Genomic DNA, 25,814 nt, shown 5'->3' on the forward strand with positions numbered 1-25,814 from the left:
CAGAAACGAAATAACACAATCAATTTAGCTTTGTTAAGAAATTACATATCGAAATCGAGAGTGTATTGTAAAAACAGTTTTGTGCAGTTTTGTTGCAAACCTACAATTATAATTCAAAGGATTATTTCAAGGTAATTTCGAAATATTTATCGAAATTTAATATATGAATAATATATACCACAATCTATTTATTTAAAGTGAATATTTATATTTTGGCATTTGTTTTGAATACAATTGAGTGTCTATAATATTTTCAGTGTGAGATCAAGATATTTTGTTTCTAGAATATTCTTTTCTGTTCTAGAGACAATAAAAGTGATTTACAGTTATTTTAGTTTTATTAATATTTGACGTAGAAAGTGTAACAATTAAACGTGAAACAAGAATAACATATTTACATTGCGCGAGTAAATTTAAGTAAGATATGAATATATACCTATATTTGTTTATCCAAATTTAATATACATAGGTATAATTTAATCTTTGGAAATAATTGGACTGTATATTTTTTGCTTTGTAAAATACACTGAAAAGTTTTTTTTTTTTATTTGAAGGAAATGTCATGAGAGATGGGGGAAATACTGTCACACTTTATTATCTTACTTCTCTTTGGACTACCATTCGTTTTAACAGAAGGTAAGTATTCTTGCAACATTTTTGCTAAAAATACATAAAATTAAAACGTTTATTTAAATATAAATAATTAAACAACCTCGATCAGCGACACTGATAAATAAAATTATATCACCAAAAGAATTTAAAAAATATTGATGAAGACGATTACTGATAATTTGTGGCTATATACATATATTTCACAATAATAAATATAAAGACTCATTCATAAGAATGTTACCACCAACATTGACCACTCAAGATGACAAGTATCTAAGGCTTCCAGAAGTTCTTTTTTAAACAAACTTTTTGAAACAAAAAGGCGTGTCTATTAAAAATAATTTACGTTTATTTGTGGCGTAAAAATATTTGCCTCTTAACTTATCTTATTATTTTGTATAATTATATATAAACAATTGTAATTCAATTCACTACGTAAACTTATTCATGAATGAATTGTAAAATGTGTCAAAAATACAAACTTACCAAACTCAAAGAGATTTTCAATCACAGGATAATTTATTTTGGGCATTAGTATTCTTTTATCGTAGTTTTGTATTACTAAGAATTTTCATTTAATTTCAATTTTAATGAAACAAAGATCGGCATTTCATCGGAATAAAGAAAATTATTGAAGTTTAGTAATACTGTACTACTGTAAAAATTGGAGACGAGTATAAAAATAAATTTTTGTACCGACCGATGACCGGATTTCGGATAATTTCATTAATCATAAAATAATCCGAAATATTGATTACGATCACATTTATGAAACTAACGTCACACCTTGAATGAAGATGCACCTACAGCTAAAAATCATTTCAGTAGGTGTGTTTCGTTTTTCATTACGTTGCGCTAGTTAAAAGGGCAATAAGATTGTTTTCAAGAACTAATTACAAATCTAATTAAACTTAAGATATCTATGACGTAAATCTTCGTTTATAATATCGGTACCTATGATAAAAGTTTTCTATATAAAGAAAGGCATAGCTGATAAAGAATAAAAATATAATAATTCGATCTTAAAATATATATAGGTATACTGTTTTATTAAATTAACAAAATCATAAATTTTATGGTTAGCATAATATTAAAATGGAAGCAAACATAATATTATACGTGGACCCGTGCTCCGTTTATTATGTCTTATCTAAATTAGTCCTTACTAGCGCCCCCGTCCCGGCTTCGCACGGGTGCAATGCTGATACTACATATACCACAGAATTTTTCTTGTTTCTTTACTATATTTTCCATGTATTATATACAAAAACATTCCTCTCCAATCATACTATCTATCTAAAAAAAAACGCACCAAAGTTAAGTTGTGTAATTTGAAAGATCTAAACATCCACAGGGACAGACAGCGGTAAGCGACTTTGTTTTATTATACTACGTAAAGTTACTCGTTTAAATAATACGACGAAACAAGCAGCATCTACATGCTGCTTGTTTCAATTCCCGATAAAAATAAATTATAGTTAAAATAAAGTTGTTTAGATTTTCTAAGATGTATATAAAATAGTAATGCTATAGGTTTTGTGCCTTTCCAGACGTGTCAGTTTGTCGTTTAGATACAGGGACATCGTAAACGAAATTCGCAATACTATACACCAATGTCATAAAAAATATTTTTTTATGACATTGGTCCAGCCCACCTGATGGTAAGTGGTCACCATCACCCATAGACAATGACGCTATAAGAAGTATTAACTATTCCTTACATCGTCACTGTGCCACCAACCTTGGAAACTAAGATTTTATGTCCCTTGTGCCTGTAGTTACACTGGCTCACTCGCCCTTCAAACCGGAACACAACAATAATGAGTACTGTTGTTTGGCGGTACAGACGGGCTTGCACAAAGCCCTATCACCAAGTATATATCATAAGACACAATGACAATTTGCTTGCGATATAAACATACATCATTGTTTCAGATCGATGTGCATATATGACAAATATTCCAAGAGAACCGAAGCCGGACAACTTGCCTGATATTGATTTTGATGGTAAGTAATTGAAATATGACATCTACATAAAGCGGGGATAATGTTGGGAGGGCATGGCTCGTTCAGTTTTAATTTCAAAAAAAGAACAAGTCAAAAAAATATTCGAATGTAGTAACAAACGAATATTTTTTATTTTACTCTACTCTACTCTAAATACAATTTTTTCTTGTTACTTGAATACCTGTATTGATACAAAAATTTAAATTATTAATTTGCAGTATTATTTTTTATGTCATATATGTACATTTTATTTTGTGATGACCATACCAGGCCAGGGATGGAGCGAAAGACCATTTATACCGGCACCGGAGAGAGAGGACGTGTGCATGGGCGAATACTTTCCGGCCAGCAGCACTCAGGTTATTTACATGGACGAGGAAATCATAGGAGACGTTGCTATCGCAAAACTTAACTATTACGGTAAAACTAAAATAAGTTATTAGCAATATACTTATACAGTTTTAAAATCCAAAGCTTATAAACGATGATGAGTAAACCTATAGTAGGTTTACTTGATTTTTGGTAGGTGTTCTACCAAACTTGAAAACATGCAAATAGGTTTCTTAGAGGGTGAAGACGTACATTAAAGGAAAAATTTTACGAAACTTCACCTTTAAAGAGTAAAACGACGTTCGATTGATTTTTATATCAGATTCAGCTAGTGAATGATACGTATTAAGGAAGATTTAATGCAGTCATTATGACTGTCGCACCGTACCTCATTATAATTTTATCGTTTTATAGTTTTGCGCGAATTATCATCCCATACGCGCTACTAAGCTCGATTATAAAACCAGACTAACGATGAACTAACTTGTATTTTAAGGTACTGAAACTCCCGTTATCAATCGTCCTCTTTTGGCTGGGTCATTCAATATGCTGGGTCCGATACTTCGGAGAGAAAATAATGAATGGTTACTTTACATTACTGAAAGGTAACTCAAATTATAGAATCTAAGTTTAATTCGCTACTTTTTGGAACTGAGACACCACCGGGTAGCGTTAGCATCAAAGTCGCATAGATGCCAGCGAGACTTGGTTACGTATTTATACATGATTTGTTGCTTCATTATTTTTAAGATTTATGATTGTAACAATGTGAAGATTATTTTAGTGATTCAATTTATAACTAGTAGAGACAGAGTGAGAGAGAAAGGGAGATGTAAAAAAAAGATGGCACTAAATAATTCTGTAAATTGAAAAAAAGTATGTAAACAATCTAATGGGCATTACTTTATAGATACTATCCGCTAAAACCATGAATACCAGAATCGAATTTATTAGAAAGAGAGGTTATAATTTGACATAATTAATTAATACCATTCTCATAGCGCGTGAATTATACAATTTTCATATTTTTATTTTTTATCAGGACCTTCTTCTAACGTAGAAAAAAATGTGTTAATTATAGCAAAGCAAAACTGATTTTCTAGGATTTTTGCTTTTTAACCATTTATGATTTGTCTATCAAAGCTGATTGCGAATATTATAGTTATAATTCCATTGAATACCATTTCAGACAGGACTATGAAACGCCTGATATGCAAGTCTACGTGTTTCGCATTCAGATCGAAGGGGAAACCGTGGTTCCAACCATATCTTTACAGATTGTGAACATCGACGATAACCCACCAATTATTCACATAATGGATTCCTGTATAATACCGGTAAGTATAAAGTCTCAACTTTCAGGACGATGATCAAGAAAGCTGCCTTATTAATTTATGTTCCGTATTTGATCCTTTTTATTTAAATGATATCACACTAAAAAAATGCTTATCAGAATGTAGATAGTCTTATCAAAGCCATTTTAGGATTCCAAATTTAATCATTGATCTAGAAAAGCCACAATTACAAATTGACTTATTAAGCAATTTTTACATTACAGGAACTGGGAGAGCCGCGCTTAACTGACTGTATATACGAGGTTACAGATGAAGACGGTGAGATCAGCACCAGTGCCATGACATTTAAAATAGATAGCGACAGAAATGACGACCAGATCTTCTACATCCTCGGCGAAACAATACCGAACCAATTACATCGGATGACTATGTCTCTGGGTCTCAACCAGGCTCTTGATTTTGAAACCAATGCACTTCATATATTTAGGGTTACGGCTTTTGTAAGTTGCAATCATAAAACAAATTTCGAGCAATTAAATTATCTTCATCGCCATCAACTCGCCATTAATCCCTGTCCGCTGCCATACGAGGTCATATATAAAATTATATTCATACTATTAGGCGCTGGCGGCTTTCATCGCGTTTTATGAGGCAAAAAAGTAGCCTATGTCCTTTCTTGGAGCTCAAGTTTACTTCATACAAAATTTCATCAAATTCGTGAAAAAGCGACAGACAGACAGACAGGCAAAAAGAGTTACTTTCTCATTTATAATATTTATAAATATATATTCGATATTATAATTATATTATTGTTATTGAATTTGAAGTATTACTGAACTTGAACTTGGCTTTGATATGTAATGAATCACACCAAAAAATTATCTGGGACCGATAGATTTACAGATACTCTCAAAAATTCTCCAGGCATAAGAGGTCACTTTGATAGCCTATTGTCGTGCTGTCACGGTGCTACGTGTACTCGAGACCGTAGTCAACCGCTATGCCAGACCGCTGATTGTTTTGTAATTTATTTTGGCAATGAGGAAATATGGATATAATTCATTTTCATAAAATTATAATTGAAACATGAAACTATGAAATACACTTTTCTACTTTAGCTCGTCATCTATTTATGCTCGAAAAAAATTGCCTTTCAGCACGTGATTCAAAGAAGACATACAACGGAATTCTTATGATTTTTTGTTCTAGGATTCTTTGCCTAACAACCACACAGTCACAGTCATGGTACGAGTAGAAAACGTAGAGCATCGGCCACCACGCTGGCTGGAGATTTTTGCTGTTCAGCAGTTGGACGAGAAGACAGCTGAAAACTTCACGGTGAGAGCCATTGATGGAGACACCGGAATAGACAAACCAATATACTATCGACTTGAAGCTGATAAGGGTAAGAAAAAGTTTTCATCGTCATATATCAAACATTAACCTCTTTTTATGTTTTCTTATATTTCGATAAAAAATATCTTGAATATGACTCGATGCCACAAAATTTTATGTACGTAAGAGTAAGAAAACCTTCGTCAGTTTTCACCTTTTGAATATAAACATCAAATCATTGCGACGTAATATGTCATTCTCAATCGGTAAAGCACATTATCGCTCATACTGAGCACACGAAAATAGATCTTAATCCTTTTCTTACCCCGACTGTACAACACTATGTCTTACTTACGCCTAATAATGGCCTGTAAATAAACGTGCTGAATGACTATATTATATAAGCTCGGGGGAAAACAAATTCGGAGGAAGCCCTGTATGGTTTTTTTTTTTATATTTTGTATAATCATCTAGATAATTGAAATTAATTTAAATTAATTAACTGAGTGGACGTACTGGCTACACAGCAAACTAATTTCTAAAGTTATCTCTCGTCAGATAGACTATTATACACTTATTATACCTACAAGATATTAAATGCTACGTTATAAGTCAATTATTTAGATTATTGATGAGCGTTTTCTCATAAGTCTCAGACTTATAATTTACAAAAGTACTTATATAGATGACTATAATTTTGACTAGGGTGTGCCTAAACAGCGTAATTAAAGCTAAATCCTATTTTTGCAGATGATGAAAAGTACTTTGACATTAAAACTATAGAGGGTGGTAGAGACGGTGGTATATTCCAAGTGTTTCCAATTGACAGAGACACTTTAGAACGAGAACTATTCAGGCTATCACTGATTGCTTACAAATATGACAACACCTCGTTTGCGACTGTGAATAATGTTGTCATAATTATTGATGATGTTAATGATCAATATCCTGAACCTTTACACAGCAATTACACGGTCAACATTCTCGAAGAAACACCTCAGACGCTGTACTTCGATCAAGAGTTTGGATTCCATGATAAAGATTTGGTAAGATTAATCAATATCGATAATTTTATTTCAACGTAACTCTGCCACATGTGAATCCATTGGAACAGCGTGGTCGAATATGCTTTAAACCTTCTCCTCAAAGGGAGGCCTTAGCTCAGCTATTCACAGGCTATTGCTGTTGTTGTTAATTTTATAGATATTGATCACATTTAACATAGATATAAAGCATATATTACTATTGGAAAGTGGAAGGGGAAATTGGCTAACTGATGGTAAGTGGCCACCACTGCCTACAGATGTCTGTGACGTAGGAAATATCGCCACTACATTACATCATCAAACTTGGGAAGTTGTAATATATGATATCCCTTGTATCTATAATAAAATTGACACAATTACCCATCCATCCAATAGTACCAAGTATAGATCTATTCACTCACAAAGACGCCTCCACGTTAAATTATTATCAGTATAGATTAGTACGAGTGGCACTCGTGCATACAATAAGCTTAAGTGCGCATGAGTGACTAGATCTATATATATCACAAAATATTTTTTGTAGTTTTAATTTTCTAATGTAACTTTACGGGCAAAAATCTGATTAATACTATATTTTTCTATCAGGGTCAACATGCGCAATATAAAGTACACCTTGAAAGCGTATATCCCCCTGGAGCAGCTGAAGCGTTCTTTATTCAGCCTGAGGTTGGCTATCAGCGGCAGACCTTTATAATGGGCACATCTAACCACAGCATGCTTGACTTCGAGATCCCGGAGTTTCAACATATCGAACTAAAGGTTAGCTGGTCATCATCATCTTTACTCGCGACTACGTTTATTTATAAGATGCAATACTGATACTAAATATACTACAGACATCACAATACCAACTTTTAAAATTATCAGTGTTTCTTTACTATATTGCCCATGTATTATATACATAAGCCTTCCTCTCGAATCATTCTATCTATTAAAAAAACAACAGATCAAAATCCGTTGCGTAGTTTTAAAGATTTAAGCATACATAGGGATATAGGGACAGAGAAAGCGACTTTGTTTTTATACGATGGTGATTAACTATTGTTTATTTTTAATTACGTATTATAGGTGGTTGCTACAGATATGGATAAGCCAGAATTCGTTGGTGTCGCTACTGTTTTTATAAACTTAATCAATTGGAATGATGAATTGCCTATATTTGAAAATAGTATCCAAACTGTGAAATTTAAAGAAACTGAAGGTGAAGGATTCTTCGTAGCCGGCGTGCAAGCGCGTGACAGAGATATTGGGGATAAAGTGGTGTAAGTAGATGACTGGTCAGCATTCGATGTTGCCAATAATTGAATATTTTTTTAACAAATAAATAAAATCAGTTTGGCTACGTTGCTAGTAAATCTAGTATATCTGACTCTAGTTACTCGCTTTACTATTTTAACTTAAGTTAAATTACATAATTTTAATGAGAGCTAAATAAAATTAATCTTGAGACGAAATTTATAGGCACAGTATAATGGGAACAGCTCAGAACATTTTGAGGATAAACGAAGACACGGGAGACATTTATGTAGCTACTGACGAGGCGTTTGATTATCACAGACAGAATGAACTACTTGTTCAGGTGATTTATAATAATATTAATAAAGAACCGCTATTATGCAACAACGATTAATTCTATTACAACAACAGCCTGTAATTTCCCACTGCTGGGCTAAAGGCCTCCTCTCCCTTTAAGGAGAAGGTTTGGAACATATTCCTCCACGCTGTTCCAATGCGGGTTGGTGGAATACACATGTGGCAGAATTTCTATGAAATTTGTCACATGCAGGTTTCCTCACGATGTTTTTCTTCGAGTACGAGATAAATTATAAAGAGTTTGAACCCGCAATCATCGGTTAAGATGCACGCGTTATAACCACTGGGCCATCTCGACTCATAAATTCTATTAAGCTGCCATAAATTGTTTACATCAAACAAACGTTTAGTAAAACTCTTAAAATATTCAGGTACGCGCTGAAGACACTTTGGGCGAGCCTTACAATGTTGCCACGTCACAACTCGTGATTCAGCTTGAGGATGTCAACAACACACCACCGACCCTACGTCTCGTAAGTATTCCACCAAAAACCAATTTATTTCAAAATTGTACTTATTAATATGAAAAAATGTGTGTTGAAAGTTATTTTTATTTTTTGTACATCATAATCATATGACCGTAGCCGAGAGGTACCCCACAAGTGGAAGAAAATGTTCCGGAAGGTTTCCCAATAACCCAGGAGTCGCAGAACATTACAGCCACGGATCCCGATACCACAGCTGACTTGCGCTTTGAAATAATTTGGGATACCTCCTACGCAACAAAGCAAGGTCGAGAAACAGATAGTTCTCACTTCTATGGGTAAGACTTAATTACTTCCGGTACAGCTTACACTACATTAGATTAGTAATATTAACCACAGTCTGAAATAATCAAAATTTTTAGCTGTGTCGAAATCGAAACAGTGTACCCGAACCCAGACGAACGCGGTGTCGCCGTGGGGATGTTGTCTGTGAAAGAGATCCGTCCCAACGTCACCATCGACTACGAGGAGTTTGAAGTGCTGTACCTCAGTGTGCGGGTCGTGGACAGCAACACGGAGATCGGACAAAACTACGACGAGTGTATGTATCGTATAATATGAGAAAAAATATAAAATCAGTTTCCAAAAACAGAACAAAGTGTGTAGATTAATCAACATAAAAATTGTTAACATTGAATACTGAAATATATACAAATTTGAATTAGAAATACCTAGTATTTAAAATTACTGGATAAATCTAGTGCGTGGAATGGTGGCAAGAATGAAAGCATTTGCACCAAACAAAAGAATATTTATATACTTGGTGGTGGGGCTTTGTGCAAGCCCGTCTGGGTAGGTACCACCCACTCATCAGTTATTCTACCGCCAAATAACAGAACTCAGTATTGTTGTGTTCCAGTTTGAAGGGTGAGTGAGCCAGTGTAACTACAGGCACAAGGGACATAACATCTTAGTTCCCAAGGTTGGTGGCACATTGACGATGTAAGGAATAGTTAATATTTCTTACAGCTTCATTGTGATGGTGACCACTTACCATCAGATGGCCTATATGCTCGTCCACCAAGCTATACCATAAAAAAAAATTATACACAGTATATATTATTACTCTTTTGTAACTTTATTACCTAGTAATATTGTAGGCCTATTCTGTAAATTATTTAGAAAAATATTCGATCTATCATCATCCTGCTCTCTCGTCTACAGTAACGTACACGATCACGATAGTGGATATGAACGACAACGCCCCCCAGTGGGTGAGCGGCTCACTGACCCAAGTGCTGAGAGTGCGAGAGAACTCCGCGACTAACACCATTATCGGTTCCGTGCAAGCCACTGATATTGATGGTCCGCTCTATAACCAAGTTCGGTACACTATACGGTGAGTTTTAAATACGAGTACCTACTCGATTTATTTTGCTAACCCTACTTATGATGAATTTTTATTAAGGCGATTATAATCTGTGGCGTAGCTATCGTGGGGCCAGGAAGTGCAGTGCACCAGGGCCCCAGAGTTCAGGGGCCCTCTAAAATAAAACTGAGCTGAGCTTGAGCTTCTGTAGCTAGAAAATCACGCAAAATATATCTTATTTGGTATCATTAATTTATTAGTTAAAGAGGGATGGGAAAGAGGAGATAAAAGCCCGATTCTTTTTCTATGCACCGGGGCCCTTTCTCATCTAGCTACGCCACAGATTATAATAAGCGATTTTATCACAAATACTAAATTATTATCTCACCAATAATCTCTTCAGTCCTAAAGAAGGTACACCAGATGATCTAGTGAAGATTGACTTCCGCTCGGGTCAGATAGAAGTGGACCGTGATGGAGCTATCGATGCTGATACTCCACCTCGATACAATCTCTATTACACTGTGGTTGCAAGTGACAAGTGCTCCGAGGAAGATGACAGTGACTGTCCACCAGACATAACATACTGGGAAACTGAAGGAGATGTGAGTATGTTTCCTAAATGTAATAATGTATAATGTAATAAATTATTATTGTTATTCGTTATATCTTTATTAATGGAAAAAAGCCATCCGATGATATTATGATATCGTATATATTATACACGTATAATACAAAATCAATCAGTCAATGCATCACAAATATTGGATTCGCCATTCCTGTATCTGTGAAATGTTAGGTACATGTCATTCATTATATGTCTCGTAATAACAAAAACAAATTGGTCCGGTCGTTTCTAGTGATTTTACAACAACAACAGCCTATAAAGTTCTCACTGCTAGCTTAAGGCCTCCTCTCCCTTTTGAGCAGAAGGTTTGGAACATATTCCAACACGCCGTGCAATGCCGGTTGGTGGAATCAGAAATTCTGGAATTTCTATGAAATTAGACACATGCAGGTTTACTCACGATGATTTTCTTTCGCCGAGCACGAGATGAATTATAAACACAAATTAAGCACATGAATGGTGCTTGCCTGGCTTTGAACTCGCGATAATCCGTTAAGATGCACGCATTCTAACCACTCTGCCATCTCGGCTCGGCATTTTATGACGCTTATTTTGTATTTCATAAAGTTTAAAATTATTTATAAGCGAATCAAATATATAACTACTGAAGGTTTTGGATTTAAAATGTAGGTATGTCTTATGACACATTTCATGCATTGCAGATATCAATACAAATAATTGACACAAATAACAAAAATCCCATGGCGAGAATCGACAGGTTCAATACGACCGTGTACTTGTACGAGAACGCGAAATCTGGCGACGAAGTGGTCGTTATTAAGTCTGAAGATCTTGACAGAGACGGTAATACATTTCATTTGGAACACTGAAAATTAGTTGTGAAATCACAATTTATTACTATTATTTTTATACTAGAAGTAGAATATTAGTAAAAAAACAAATTTAAGTAATACTATTCGATAACTTACACAGATAAACAATTGCGTTTCTTAACCTTTAAACATATACATAAAACTATAATACTGTTGAAAAATTAAAACATGTCATAATCGTATTTATTCGATGATTTGCTTCTCACTATAATTGTCCTATATTTCACAATCGTTTATTGTGAGCGATTTTAACGAGTGTCAAATTCTACTCTTTCAACCTAACATTAAAAATACGTATTGTTAAATCTGCAACAGAAATGTACAACACGGTGAGCTACCAGATCAACTATGCGGTGAACCAGCGTCTGCGCGACTTTTTCGCCGTCGATTTGGATTCGGGGCGCGTGTATGTGGACCTCACGACGGACGAGAGCCTCGACCGCGACGGCGACGAGCCCACGCACAGGATCTTCCTCACTCTAATCGATAACTTTTACTCGGAAGGCGGTATGTTTCATAGTCCTAATTTATCATTTACTAGCGACGCGCCCCGGCTTCGCACAGATGCAACGCTGATACTGATTATAATACAGAATGTCTTACAACATTCTTCTAAAAACAGTGTTTCTTTAGTATGTTATGCATGTATTAGCAGCATGGTAATTCTGAATTAGTGGGCACGTATCTTCCTTCGGTTCTGACATGATAGGGTACCTCAAGCAAAATAAACTATCTCGAAGCACTTGGATCCAAATTAAATTTATTTTAAATACCACAATTAGATCAGATATAGATAGCGCTTCTCGAACAAACACGTCCGTTCGGGGTCCTTCCTTCGGGGAACTTCCAAAATCAGCGTGAGCTCCCTTCCGACGGCCGCATCCAAGCGTGACTCGGTGTGACGTCACGCTTGCGTTCGATTGGCTTTATTCTCCTACCCGCGTTCTGTCGGACTCGATTCTAATCAAAACATAAGCTTACTCAGATTTTAATCATAACGCTATATTTTAATAGAAAAACCTAATTTATTTTTAAGTTAATAGAGCTAATTAGATATCTATCAAATAAAAGAAAAAAAATCATTAATTTATTCTGCGAAACTAAAGAAAACTTTCAGCCCTCTAAAGGCAAGTGGATTTCTTTTGACTAAAACAATAATATAATTCACAAATACAGATGGCAACAGAAATCAGAACACCACGGAAATTGAGGTGATATTGCTCGACATAAACGACAACGCACCAGAGCTGCCATCGAGAGACCAGCTGTCCTGGTCGATCTCAGAGAACTTCAAAGAGGTAGGCAGTGATTGAAGGTTTTATGTAAAATTCTAGTAAATGTTTATTATCAAAACAAGCAAAGACCAAAATCAACAAGTATTTTTATAGTAAACAAAAACACAAACAACAACAACAGCCTGTAAATTCCCACTGCTGGGCTAAAGGCCTCCTCTCCCTTTAAGGAGAAGGTTTAGAACATATTCCACCACGCTGTTCCAATGCGGGTTGGTGGAATACACATGTGGCACAATTTCTATGAAATTTGTCACATGCAGGTTTCCTCACGATGTTTTCCTTCACCGCTGAGCACGAGATTAATTATAAAGTCAAATTAAGCACAGAATCAGTAGTGCTTGCCTGGGTTTGAACCCGCAATCATCGGTTAAGATGCACGCGTTCTAACCACTGGGCCATCTCGACTCATTTTTATAGTATTCAGTTTTAATTCATTACTAAATATTAAATTATTTCTTTTTTAATGACACATCTTATGCTAGCATATTACTTGGTGGTAGGGCTTTGTGCAAGCCCGTCTGGGTAAGTACCACCCACTCATCAGTTATTCTACCGCCAAATAATAGTACTCAGTATTGTTGTGTTCCGGTTTGAAGGGTGAGTGAGCCTGTGTAACTAAAGGCACAAGGGACATAACATCTTAGTTCCCAAGGTTGGTGGCACATTGACGATGTAAGGAATAGTTAATATTTCTTACAGCGTCATTGTCTATGGGTGATGGTGACCACTTACAATCAGATGGCCCATATACTCGTCCGCCAACCTATACAGAAAAATTATTGACTTCGGCAAGAAATTCATAAAAAAATATTATTTATTACAAAAAGAGAGCTTAATGGATGCCTTTTAATCTTCACAGGGGGAAAAACTATCTCCATATATTCACGCACGAGATCGCGACGAACCAAATACTGACAACTCCCGCGTCGGCTACGAGATCAGAGACCTCGCGATCACCAATAGGGACATCCCCATTCCAGACCTCTTCAAAATTGTACACATCTTTCAATCCGGCAATTTTTATAATGTCTCTGCAGAATTGGAGGCGACCATGGACCTAAGAGGATACTGGGGAACCTACAACATTGAAATACGAGTAAGTGTATTAATTTAGTATTTCATATGGTTTTTTAATACATAATGTTCGTGGGATACAAGCCTAAAGTCACAAAAAAAATGTTATACAATATAAGTAATATACGTGTTGAATTTTCTTGAATTAAGTCAATTATGTAAGGATCTTGTTAAGAAATGTCTATAAATCCACAATGATTGTGATAGTAAAAATTATAACCTTAATTAAAATAATCCTGAACACTTTAAACTTTCGCGCTACTTAATACACACTTCAATTCTAGATTTACATTACTTTTTACATTACGTTCCTTTATTCAATATAAAAGCATACACACATACTTATTAACTGTAAAATTAAATACTACCACCGGCTCGGAAAAGAAAATACCCTGACCTGAGAAGATCCGGCAAAACTTTGCGGATCTTTTTTGGTCAATTTATATTATTTACAAATATTCAATATGAAAGGAAATGGATAAAAAATCTTACTTTGTGTAAGTACAATAAGTGATATAATTTTTAACAGGCGTTCGACCACGGAGACCCGCCACTGCATTCAGAAGAAAAGTACGAATTGATCGTCCGACCGTACAACTTCCACGCACCCGTATTCGTTTTTCCAAAGGATGGTACCAGCATTCGCCTAGCAAGGGTGGGTAGGTTGTGCTTTATTTTGTCCGAATTATTATCCTTAAACTTAAACTTTACAAGACGTTGCGGAAATTGATCAAACTGACTTTTAATTGCCAAGCTATATTATGCAAATGTCGTTTTGACAGTACTAAATTCTCCAACATTTAATTATTTATTTATAGTCATTACTTGTACTTACTCTGTGATCGATGGTAATAGGAACGTGCTGTGAGCAATGGCTTGTTGGTGCTGGTGACTGGCGACTTCCTGGACCGTATTCAAGCTACGGATGAGGATGGGCTTCATGCTGGCACACTTAGCTTCGAGATCACCGGAGATGGTGAGGCTGTAAATTATTTTATTCCCTAGAAAAGTTTTCAGATCCGTATAGTACGACACAACTTAGTTGTCGCATCGGCAAAATTCGTAAAACCGATCACATCCGAATTGAGTACGCTATCCCAAATTATCAATATTTATTTCTCATGCGAATATGATCGTTACACAAACGTAATAACTTGTAATATCATATGACGATTATGTTTAAAAAAATAATTAATATACGCGATTCAAATCCGTTATAATTAGTTTTATTTAAATATCATATGACCTAATATATTCGTCAATTTGACACGCCGATTTACATGCACTTGCTTTCTCGAATAGCGTCCAATGGCGTGATAGGGAGCTATTTCTATTGGTCGTGTAAATCGGCAGTAATCGGCTTTTTTTTTCATTCCATTGCATTTTCCGATGCTACATCTAATTTGTGTCGCACTATATCTCTTTTAAAAATCTAACTTGAATGACAGGTCAACTTGAGTAAAAGTTACATTATGATGACTTTTATATTCCTCACTTAAGAAATTTTATCTAAATCCAACAGATTAAATTAATAAAAGGCTTTAATCTTATCAGATGCAGCTTCAGAGTACTTCCAAATTGTAAGCGACGGTGAGAACCAGGGCACGCTTATTTTAAGAGAACTCTTCGCCGAAACTATCAGAGAGTTTCAGGTAAATAAAAAAAGTCTAATTTTCCAATTTTTCACGAAGTTTTAAGAATCGTTTTATTATTTAAAAACACTGAACTGTGAAGCAGAGATAAGATTTTAGGGTGGGTTGCTGTACTTTGTCCTCATACTAATTAACTAGCTCAAAGTATTATTCTTTTTGCAAAATAAAGAAAAAAATGGTATGGTACGTTTTATGTTTAGAAACGTGTTTTGATGAACAGACCCTAATATTGTTTGGGCGAAAAGTCTCCAATATATAATACTAGCTTTAAAAGAAAAGTATATAATATGAATAAGATCAATAATACGAGTCTCAATACACTTATTTTATTTAAATTAACAGATTCGTATCCGTGCGACTGATGGTGGTACGGAGCCAGGCCCGCTGTTCACAGAGGTGGTGCTGTCAGTGGTATTCGTGCCCACTCAAGGCGAACCTACTTTCCAAACCAACGCTGTCACCGTCGCCTTTGTTGGTAAGAAAATTCTCAAGTTTGAGTTCAATTTGGTTATAAAACTACGAAATATATGTATTTTAAGTGAGACAGACGCCTTACTATTTCCATATTATACTATAATTTGTAAGGAATTTCATATTATTTTGCGAAATTTACAAAAATTCTCAACAACTTAATCAAACCGCTAATCCACTTCAAGAACATATTACCATAAATATAATATTCAATGTAACTCTTTTTGAAAGAATAACAAACATGACAGTAATTTTTTATTTCAGAGAAGGAAGTTGGTTTAACTGAGGAAAACGAACTCCCGCTCGCTGAGGATCCGAAGAATTATCTCTGCAACGATGATTGCCATGAAATATTTTATCGCATAATTAGTAAGTATTTTTAAACTACATTTATAAATTTTATCTTTACATTATTTATATCCTCAGTAAAAAAGTATATATATAGTACTATAACATGTATAATGGGTACTAGAACTTATTTACAAGTGATAAGCATAAGGTTTCAGTTTCTTTTTACGTACAATTGATTTTTACGCAATCGATAGATTTAATATTTTATAATTATAAAAATAAAAACTGCAAAGTGTCCTATAACTACTCATTTCGTAATCATTATAATTTTTTTCACACATTCATTTAAACGTGTTCTATCTGACAGGTGGCAACGACGAAGGTTACTTCGCACTGGATTCCGTCAAAAATATCCTGTCACTTAACAAGGAGCTGGACCGCAGTGAGAGTGAGACTCACGTTCTACAAATCGCGGCCTCCAACTCTAAAGAGGGCACTACCCCCCTTGGAAGTTCTATCCTTACCGTGACCGTCACTGTAAGTGTCATAGCATGAATATTTTACTTATTCTTGTGATCGTCTATATTCTAAAACATATCAGAAAACGGTAAGATTGGATTTGACCCGAATAATCTTGAAGTTGAAGTCTTGGTAGTAGGGCTTTGTGTGAGCCCGTCTGGGTAGGTACTACCCACTTATCAGTTATTCTACCGCCAAATAACAGTATTCAGTATTGTTGTGTTCCGATTTGAAGGTTGAGTGAGCCAGTGTAACTACAGGCACAAGGGACATAACATCTTAGTTCCCAAGTTTGGTGGCACATTGACGATGTAAGGAATAGTTAATATTTCTCACTTCTTCATTGTCTATGGGTGATGGTGACCACTTACCATCAGGTGGCCCATATGCTCGTCCGCCGACCTATACCATAAAAAATATAATATTACTGACACAGATTGAAATTAAGTAGTTATAAAAAACCTTGAGACTTTTTATTCTTCTCGTTTGCCTTAGTTAAATAATCCAGAATTAAATAAGCATTCAAAAACCGTAAAAATTAATTATATAATAAGCCCTTCGTACCCATCTTAATAATTCTAGATCAACAATTTAACTTACTTATATACGTTGGTTTCCTCCAATACAAAAAATAAGCATGTCATTAAGTGTGTAGATTAAAATACTTCGAATTCAACGTTCAAGTCTAAATTACAAAATTTCAATTGGATTTCCGTTTTGTTTTCTTTTTATAATTTTACTAAATCATATACTGCCAAATAGACATTTTAGATTAGTTTACGCAGACACATGTAAAAATAGGTATAAACAACACAGTTGCGTAGTCTCTTTTGATAGTGGCTATGTCGAAATAATTGAAGGCATGTCATCATCACCATCATACTAAAAGAAAAACTATTTTTCAGGTCAGAGAAGCAAACCCACGACCATATTTCGTCCGAAAACTCTACACGGCTGGCATATCAACGCTGGACACAATCAATAGAGAACTATTGACAGTACAGGTAATAATGTTTATCTAAATTAATTGCAATAGTAAATTATTACAAAAGGTTTTTTTAATTAGTTACTCAAAAGTATGCAGTCAGCTTTATCTAGAAAAGGGATTGTAGCATCACATCTGCACGCCATCATTACATCGTAAATCACTCCATAGACCACTCCAAATAATAACATAACACATTTATGCACAAAAAACTTTGTATTGGAGTTGTTTTGTTAACGAAACTTTTGTATATATACCCGAAACATTTTTCTAATAAACATTCTACAATCCTGCTCACTAAAAAGCAGTCGTTTTGTTATACGCCACGCACCCCCTACATTGCTCAGCGCCTCTAAACTGGTGACCCCGTGCAAGCACGCTGAAAAACCCGAGCAACACAACGAAGACTCACAAGCGAGGAAACTAGAAGCTGGAAAAGCTCTGCTAAATTTCTGCTAAAGCTCTGCCAGTTTACCCGTGGATTCACTGTACAAATGCCTTTAATAATGGAAGGCCAGAATACCCAAGCCTTACCAAAAACTGTACTACCTGCATCAGAGGTATCAAGTATAGCACTATCATTGCGGATACCTCCATTCCGGCGGGACAACCCTCGTTTGTGGTACCTAAGCTTTGAGGTCGTAACCGAAAAATTTGAAAGGAGTCAAGCTTAGCTTACTCAGATGTTCCTAGTACATTTAGAGAAAACAGATATGGAACAAATATCTGATATTCTGTTCAACGTACCAGAGGACCAGCAATACGAGGCTATCAAAAAAAGACTTATATCCATATACGAAGAGTCAGACTGCAAACAATTTTCAAAACTACTCGCTGAAGTGGAACTACAAGACCAGAAGCCAACACAACTGCTTACACGCATGGTAGGCTTAGTAAGAGATAAGGTATCAGACTCTACATTACACATATTGTGGACTAAGTTGCTACCAGCTCACGTTCGCTGCGTAATCGCCGTCAGCGAAACCTTCAGCTCCAAGATCACTCTAGAAGAGTTAGCCTTGCTCGCTGATAAAATAATGGAGCAAACTATATATAGCAGCCGTTTCAAGTAAACCTCCAACCACTGTATCTTCATACCAAACCGACAGACAATTTTTTATAAACGAAATCAACAAATTGTTACTCAAGGTCGCAGAATTAGGAATGCAACATAATCAACGATTCGGATCCCGTCAACGTAGATCATCTCAACAACGTTCCCGCGCGCGATCAGAATCACTATCGCCATTATGTTACTACCACCGTCGATTCGGAAGCCTCGCAAGACGATGTACCACTCCGTGCAGCTATAAGATACAAACATCGGAAAACTAGTTGAACGCTGGTAGCAGCGGAAATCAACACGAGAAACGATACAAGCTCCGTTAGATACCACCTTACACAATAACAAGAAGCGAGATAAAATATTAATGCAGTGGAACAACAAATCATACCAAAAATTCGAAGCGTTTAACCATGGCATTCAGCTGTACTCGTAATATTCAGCGACGCCTCCGACAACTCAGCTGGAGCTGTATTACAACAATGCCCCAATGAAAAATGGCAACCAACCGGCTACTTTTCAAAAAAAATATTCAACATATGACTGTGAATTACTAGCCATCTATATGGCAGTGAAACACTTCCGTACAATATTCGAAAGACGCCAAATAATAATATTTACCAACCACAAGTCACTTATATTCGCTATGAACAAGACGCGATCTACAAACGCACGCGGCAATTATTATTCATCAGTGAATTTATTACCGATATACGTTACATGAACGGTAAAGAAAATAGCAAGAAAATAGTCGCCAACGCAACATAGAAACAATGAACTCTCCAACTACTCCAAACTACCAAGAAATAACAAACGTGCAAGAAAAAGATAACAATATACAACAATTATTTGTACAAAACAATTTATAGCTGCAAAAAATTAATCTACTGAAGTACCGTACCGAAGTACAGTGTAAGTACAGTACCGAAGAGATACATAAATACAGTAGTATACACAAAATAAGTTATCCCGATACACGAACGACTTGCATACTGATATGGCAAAAAATACACAATGAATACTGACATCGCGCAATGAACAAAACCTTGTATTAATTGCCAGCAGCAGCAAAGCAAAATACAACACCAGACATGTAATCCGATTCATTCATTCCCGCCAACCGAACGTTTTCAACAAGTGCACGTCGATACAATCGGACCTCTCCCTACAACCGTTCAAGGTTATCGGTATCTAATAACTGAGATTTTTTCTACGGGAATAATATCAGCACGCCATCATTTCTCCGTAAATCACACCATAGGCCATTTCAAGCGCATACCTCATTCATGTACAAAAAACTGTGTATTGTAAATAGATTATAGGCTCTGGAATGGGTCGTTTTGCTACCGAAACTATTGTATATACACCCGAAACATTTATTTAATAAAAGATTCATTCATTTCATTCCACAATCCTGCTCAATACAAAGCAGTCGTTTTATTACATTTTTGTCACCAAAACTTTTGTATATATACAATATACAAACGTTTTTCTAATAAATATTCTGCCACAGTTATTATTCTGCCACGCACCTCATTGTTGTCCAGCTCCTCTAAAGGTTTACAAGAGCGAACTTTTACTTCCCCAAGTAATAGCGCCGCCTCTACATCGGACTTCAGTCAAGATTATTATTAAGAAATAAACATTATAAAAAATAGATTTATATGAATACTAATATATGAATACTATTTAATATCTTTTACCGACCTTGTTACCACTGCAGTCGATTCACGCCAGCTTGTTGATGTCATCTACACTGATTTTAGTAAAGCATTCGATAAGGTCCCTCATACTATATTACTCAAAAAGTTATCCGAATATGGTATCCTCGGTCGTTTGCTTGACTGGTTCAAATCCTACCTTGACAATAGGGAATCCGTAATAGTAGTTAATGGATATGAATCTAAACCATTTAAAACACTTTCTGGAGTACCACAAGGGTCTCATTTAGGTCCTATATTATTTAACATATTCATTAACGACATATGCGACTGTTTCTGTAATTCTAATTATTTCTTATTTGCTGACGATCTTAAATTTCTTCGTATCATCTCCTCCTCCAACGACGTTGAGTTGCTCCAATGCGATTAAAATCGATTAAGTAACTGGTGTGACAAAAATGGAATGAGTCTCAATGTTAGCAAGTGTCATCTGGTCAGTTTCAGCAGATTGAAATCCACTCCACAAAGATCATATATACTTAAAAATATCTGTTTACGAGAATTGACTGAGATTCGTGATCTAGGCATCATTATTGACAAAAAATTACGTTTTCACACTCATATTGATTCCATTTGTTCAAAGGGATTTAAAAGTCTTGGTTTCATTTTACGCAATTGTAGTGATCTGAAAAATCCTTCGACTTTGATCACATTGTACAACGCTTTTGTCCGTAGTGGTCTTGAGTATGGCAGTGTAGTCTGGAACCCGCACTACGATGTTTACGTCAAAAGGTTGGAAAGCATTCAAAAACGTTTCTTATCTCATCTCTGCTTTAAATTCGGCTTAGCAAAAAAACTCCCTAATTACAAAGATCGAATAGCCTTATTCAAAATGAACACCCTTGCCGATCGAAGACGCTTACTGGACAACATGTTTATCTATAAACTAATTAATGGCACTTTGGATTGTCCAGACTTATTATCGCGGATACATATTTCTGCACCTTCCAAGTCATTACGCACTAGCAAACGCACGATTTTTTCAGAGCATATGTCTAAATCTAATTTGGGTCATTACTCCCCTCTCAATAGAATTATGAGAGCCTATAACTCAATAAGCGGAGACAAAGATTTAGATATTTTCGGTAATATAAAAAAATTTAAAAATAAAATATTAATTGTAAATACTCAAAATTATTTAGTTTAGATAGTTTACTTATGTCATATTTATTTTAATTTATTGTTGTTATGTAAATAGTCTTTAATGAGCTTTTTTTACCTTCTATTTGTTGTCGCTTAACTTTAATTTTGTGCATGCTGTTATCACCTATAAGTAAGATACCACTAGTCTTATTTTTTATTCATGTATTTGGAATTTTTTTAGTGTGTATTTTGTTAGTGATCTAATAAATAAATAAAAATAAATAAAATACTTGTTCAGTGCAAGTATTAAACTTGCAATAAAATTTAATCAAGAGAGTATAAAAATCTGAAGATAATCACTATTATTCATCCATTATTCATTGCATAGTATAAATCAAAGTTGCTTACCGCTGCTGCTATGTTTGCTTAGATCTTTAAAATTACGTAACTGATTTTGATGATAAATAGAGTAATTCGAAAGTAAGAATTTTGTATTAATTATATGGACAATATAGTAAAGAAACACTGATTATTTTAGAAGTTGTTAATAAATAAACAAATTCTGTAGTATATTTGGTATCAGTATTACACACGTGCGAAGCCGGGGCGGGTCGCTAGTCGCTACTAGCACAATAAAAATAGAAAAAATTACAACAAGCTACACAAAGTGTTGCTATTATTTCAGTGAGTTAATATTTTGTATTTTGTTTCGCCAGGCGACACATTCAGAAGGCTTGCCCATCGTGTACACTTTAAACCTCGCGTCCATGGTGACAGACCCGAGCTTATCCAATGTGCGCGAATCCGCTTTCACACTGCACAATACGACGGGCGTTCTGACACTTAGCATTCAACCTACTGCCAGCATGCATGGCATGTTCGAATTCGACGTAGTCGCCACAGACCCGCGTGAGTTACTAGCCAATTGTTATCGCTTTTTTTAATTGCATCGATATCAATAATATCCTTATAGTCTCGTTTAATGAATAGAAAATGATCATAATTCTAAAATTACTGCATCATTTTTCTAAGTACGTTTTACTATTTCAGTGGAAGCTCATGATACGGCAGCAGTAAAGATCTACCTCATATCGTCTTTAAACAGAGTATTCATCATCTTCGTCAACAATTTGCAGCTAGTGGAGACTCATCGCGATTTCGTGAGTAAACTTATTCAAAGCGATGTACTGTAAACAAATATTAGCAGTTTTTTTCATTTCCTACATTTTGAGTTCGTGTTTACTGCACGAACAAAATACTCATTATACATTTACTAATAAAAAAATACTTTCAGGAGCAGATACACCAGTTAATCAGTTTTAATCCTTGCTCGAATCATATGTAACAAAATAGAAACTAAAATTTGAGGAACGTGTGTTTGTCAGATTTACAATGACAAATATCTCTATCTCACACAGATAGAACAGACCTTCAGCACCGGTTTCAACATGACGTGCAACATCGATCAGGTGCTCCCTGCCACCGACAGCGCAGGAGTGGTGCGCGATGACCTTGTTGAGGTGCGCGCGCACTTTATACGAGATGACGTGCCCGTGCCCACTGACGTCATCGAGGAGTAAGTCTGCACCCCTGACAAAATTGTTGTCTATCCACTTGCCGTCCCAGCTCGACAAGTGTAAAGTAACATAACGTCTGACACATGATGTGCGCAGTATTCGCAGCGACACGCAACTTCTGCGCGCCATACAAACGACGCTCAACACGGAGCTGCTTGTGCTGCGAGACTTCGTGACGGATGCCAGCCCCGACCTGTTGGAGTCGAGCACAGCGCTATATGCGGCGTACGCGCTGGCCGCTCTCTCCGCTCTGTTAGGCCTCCTGTGCCTCGTGCTACTCGCTGCATACATCATCAGAACCAGAGCGTTAGTTTGCATGTCTCAATAATATCTATTGATACTGTTATTGTCATAGCCGTTGTTTTCATTCTACACATGAGACATATACCTGAAACAAATATTTAAATAGAAAGAACTTTAAATTAAGATTTTAACCATATTAATATAACATCTTCTACGGTGCTAGCACTAGGTAAATGTTTTCATATTTTCTCATCTACGGTTAAACTGACTTCATTCAGATTAAATCGTCGCCTTCAAGCCCTTTCGATGACGAAGTACGGTTCGCAAGAGTCGGGTCTTAATAGGCTCGTGCTGGCGGCCCCCGGCACTAACAAGCACGCCACCGAGGGATCCAATCCAATCTGGAATGAAGCTATCAAAGCACCAGACTTCGATGCTATCAGGTACTATTTAATTTTCATTTTCTTGTTACTTTATTTAAATTTTCTACAGGACAAAGGATTGAAAAAAGTTTTAACGACTATGGTAGCTAATCACAAGGGGATGAAAAATACAGGAGATTATCTACAGAGCAGAAGTGTATCTTCTCCAATCCAATGAAACTGCAATTTAATACGTTCGAAAATATGTCATTCGTAACGATTCCGGCACATATTTTCCGGCGATCTTTCAACATCAGAAGTGTGGCTTTTGATTCGTGGCAGTAAGACATAAAAACTTCTTGGCTGGCCAGTGGTTTTAATTAAAATTCATTGATGAAATTTATATCTTGCTAACAACTAAACTATGTTAACACTCCACAGCGAGCAATCAGATGACTCGGATCTCATCGGTATCGAAAATTTGCCTCAGTTCCGCAGCGACTATTTCCCACCAGCCGACAGCACATCCATTCAGGAGATGTCCAACGATAATGTAAGTAGAAACTTACGATGATAAAGATCATCGTTATTGCTTGTATCGAATGCCCCAAAGGGGACACTCATTTGTTACGTAAAACGATTTAGGGGGGAGACGGGTCGACCATGTCTTATGTTTTCTTACAGGGGTGTGGGAAGAAGTTTCGATATTTCTTACATAAGATAGTAAAAATACGAAAAGTTCAAATTATTTGAAAATTAGCGCGAAACCGCGGAAATGCCGCGGTTCGCTCGAATTCGTAACTTTAGAGCCTTTGAAATTACAAATAAAAACTTCATAAAAATAATACCTTGAAAAACAAATTTTGAAAGAAACCAAACATGTATTCATGTTATCCTTTGTTTGTTCTATACTACCTTTTGGGGGTTGGTCTATTCTTATTTTTTCTTATAATAAACACTATCAAAGATAATCTTACGTAATAAGCTAAAATATTACACAAAAAATATTGATTTAATAATTTATTTGCAGTTGGATCCACCAGTGGCGGCACACAATAACAACTTCGGCTTCAATCCAACGCCATTCACTCCTGAGTTCGCCAATAGACCGTTTAGACATAAATAAATATAAATTCGTTGTATTGTTTTGTCATAGTAAATTGTACATACAATAATATATGTATATATTATGTTATATATTATAAGCCTGTTATTTGCAAATGCATATAGAAGTGCAGTTTTATGATATTACATTATTTTAAGATTTATTTTGTTTTTTCTTTGAAGCACCACTATATATATGTGCTTAATTTGTGTTTATAATTCATCTCGTGCTCGGCGGTGAGGGAAAACATCGTGAGGAAACCAGCATGTGTCTATTTTTTTCGAAATTCTGCCACATCTGCATTCTACCAGCCCGCATTGGAACAGCGTGGTGGAATATGTTCCAAAACCCCTATTCTTAATGGAAGAGGCCTTATCCCAGTAGTGGAAAATTTACAGGCTGTTACTTTACTTTACATATAATTAAGTTGGAGTGTTGTTTGTAAAATTAAAATAAGCGTTTTTTACTGAATATACATATAAACGGTCCGTCTGTCTGTTTCCGCTAATCTCTGGAACGGCAGGACCGGTTTTGATGGGATTTTAACTAGCAGATAGCTGATGTCATAAGGAGTAACTTAGCCTACAGTAATGAGTTTTTTACTACAAGTATTTAAAACGGGATATTCATCTCATGAACCAGACATTCATAGATAATGTCGAAATATCGTCGATGGTACATAGTATATCCCATTAAAAAAATACTTATGTTTATTTAAAACGTAATAACTTTTTGATACATTTAAACGCGCACGAAGTCGCCAACACAGTTAGTTACTGTGGCCACCTTAATATACAAAACTACAACTGTCATAAATCGCAATAAGCGCCCAAGAATACTTGCAGCATTTCCCCGTTAGATTGCAATTCTGATGTTCTAGGCAAAAAACGAACCAGCCTT

At 35.6% G+C, this 25,814-nt stretch overlaps 1 protein-coding gene across 1 annotated transcript; it reads left to right on the forward strand.

Annotated features, from left to right (window-relative positions):
* LOC124535145 (cadherin-23-like) lies at window positions 1–25,008 on the forward strand. The gene is made up of 35 exons (XM_047111238.1): window positions 1–131; window positions 555–636; window positions 2,548–2,619; window positions 2,890–3,039; window positions 3,446–3,554; window positions 4,139–4,286; window positions 4,508–4,744; window positions 5,454–5,649; window positions 6,330–6,625; window positions 7,211–7,384; window positions 7,694–7,887; window positions 8,087–8,204; window positions 8,590–8,691; window positions 8,803–8,981; window positions 9,066–9,244; window positions 9,868–10,042; window positions 10,416–10,617; window positions 11,303–11,444; window positions 11,789–11,980; window positions 12,650–12,771; window positions 13,628–13,864; window positions 14,372–14,497; window positions 14,698–14,818; window positions 15,397–15,494; window positions 15,837–15,969; window positions 16,230–16,334; window positions 16,624–16,793; window positions 17,681–17,779; window positions 22,344–22,536; window positions 22,678–22,787; window positions 23,046–23,203; window positions 23,301–23,510; window positions 23,726–23,890; window positions 24,251–24,362; window positions 24,840–25,008. Exons 2-35 carry the CDS (start codon window positions 570–572, stop codon window positions 24,933–24,935), a joined length of 5,187 nt encoding a protein of 1,728 aa, XP_046967194.1. The 5' UTR covers window positions 1–131; window positions 555–569; the 3' UTR covers window positions 24,936–25,008.
* The last annotated feature ends 806 nt before the right edge of the window (window positions 25,009–25,814 follow it).

Source organism: Vanessa cardui, chromosome 14 (assembly GCF_905220365.1).
Source record: "Vanessa cardui chromosome 14, ilVanCard2.1, whole genome shotgun sequence".
In the NCBI taxonomy this organism is placed as follows: Eukaryota; Metazoa; Arthropoda; class Insecta; order Lepidoptera; family Nymphalidae; genus Vanessa; species Vanessa cardui.

Bases quoted from the DNA above. Each gene is read 5' to 3' on its own strand.
- LOC124535145 (XM_047111238.1), top strand. From the start codon at position 570: ATGGGGGAAATACTGTCACACTTTATTATCTTACTTCTCTTTGGACTA. The intron at 8,982-9,065 runs GTAAGACTTAAT...CAAAATTTTTAG, and splicing joins GATAGTTCTCACTTCTATGG to CTGTGTCGAAATCGAAACAG. The intron at 11,445-11,788 runs GTAATACATTTC...AATCTGCAACAG, and splicing joins TGAAGATCTTGACAGAGACG to AAATGTACAACACGGTGAGC.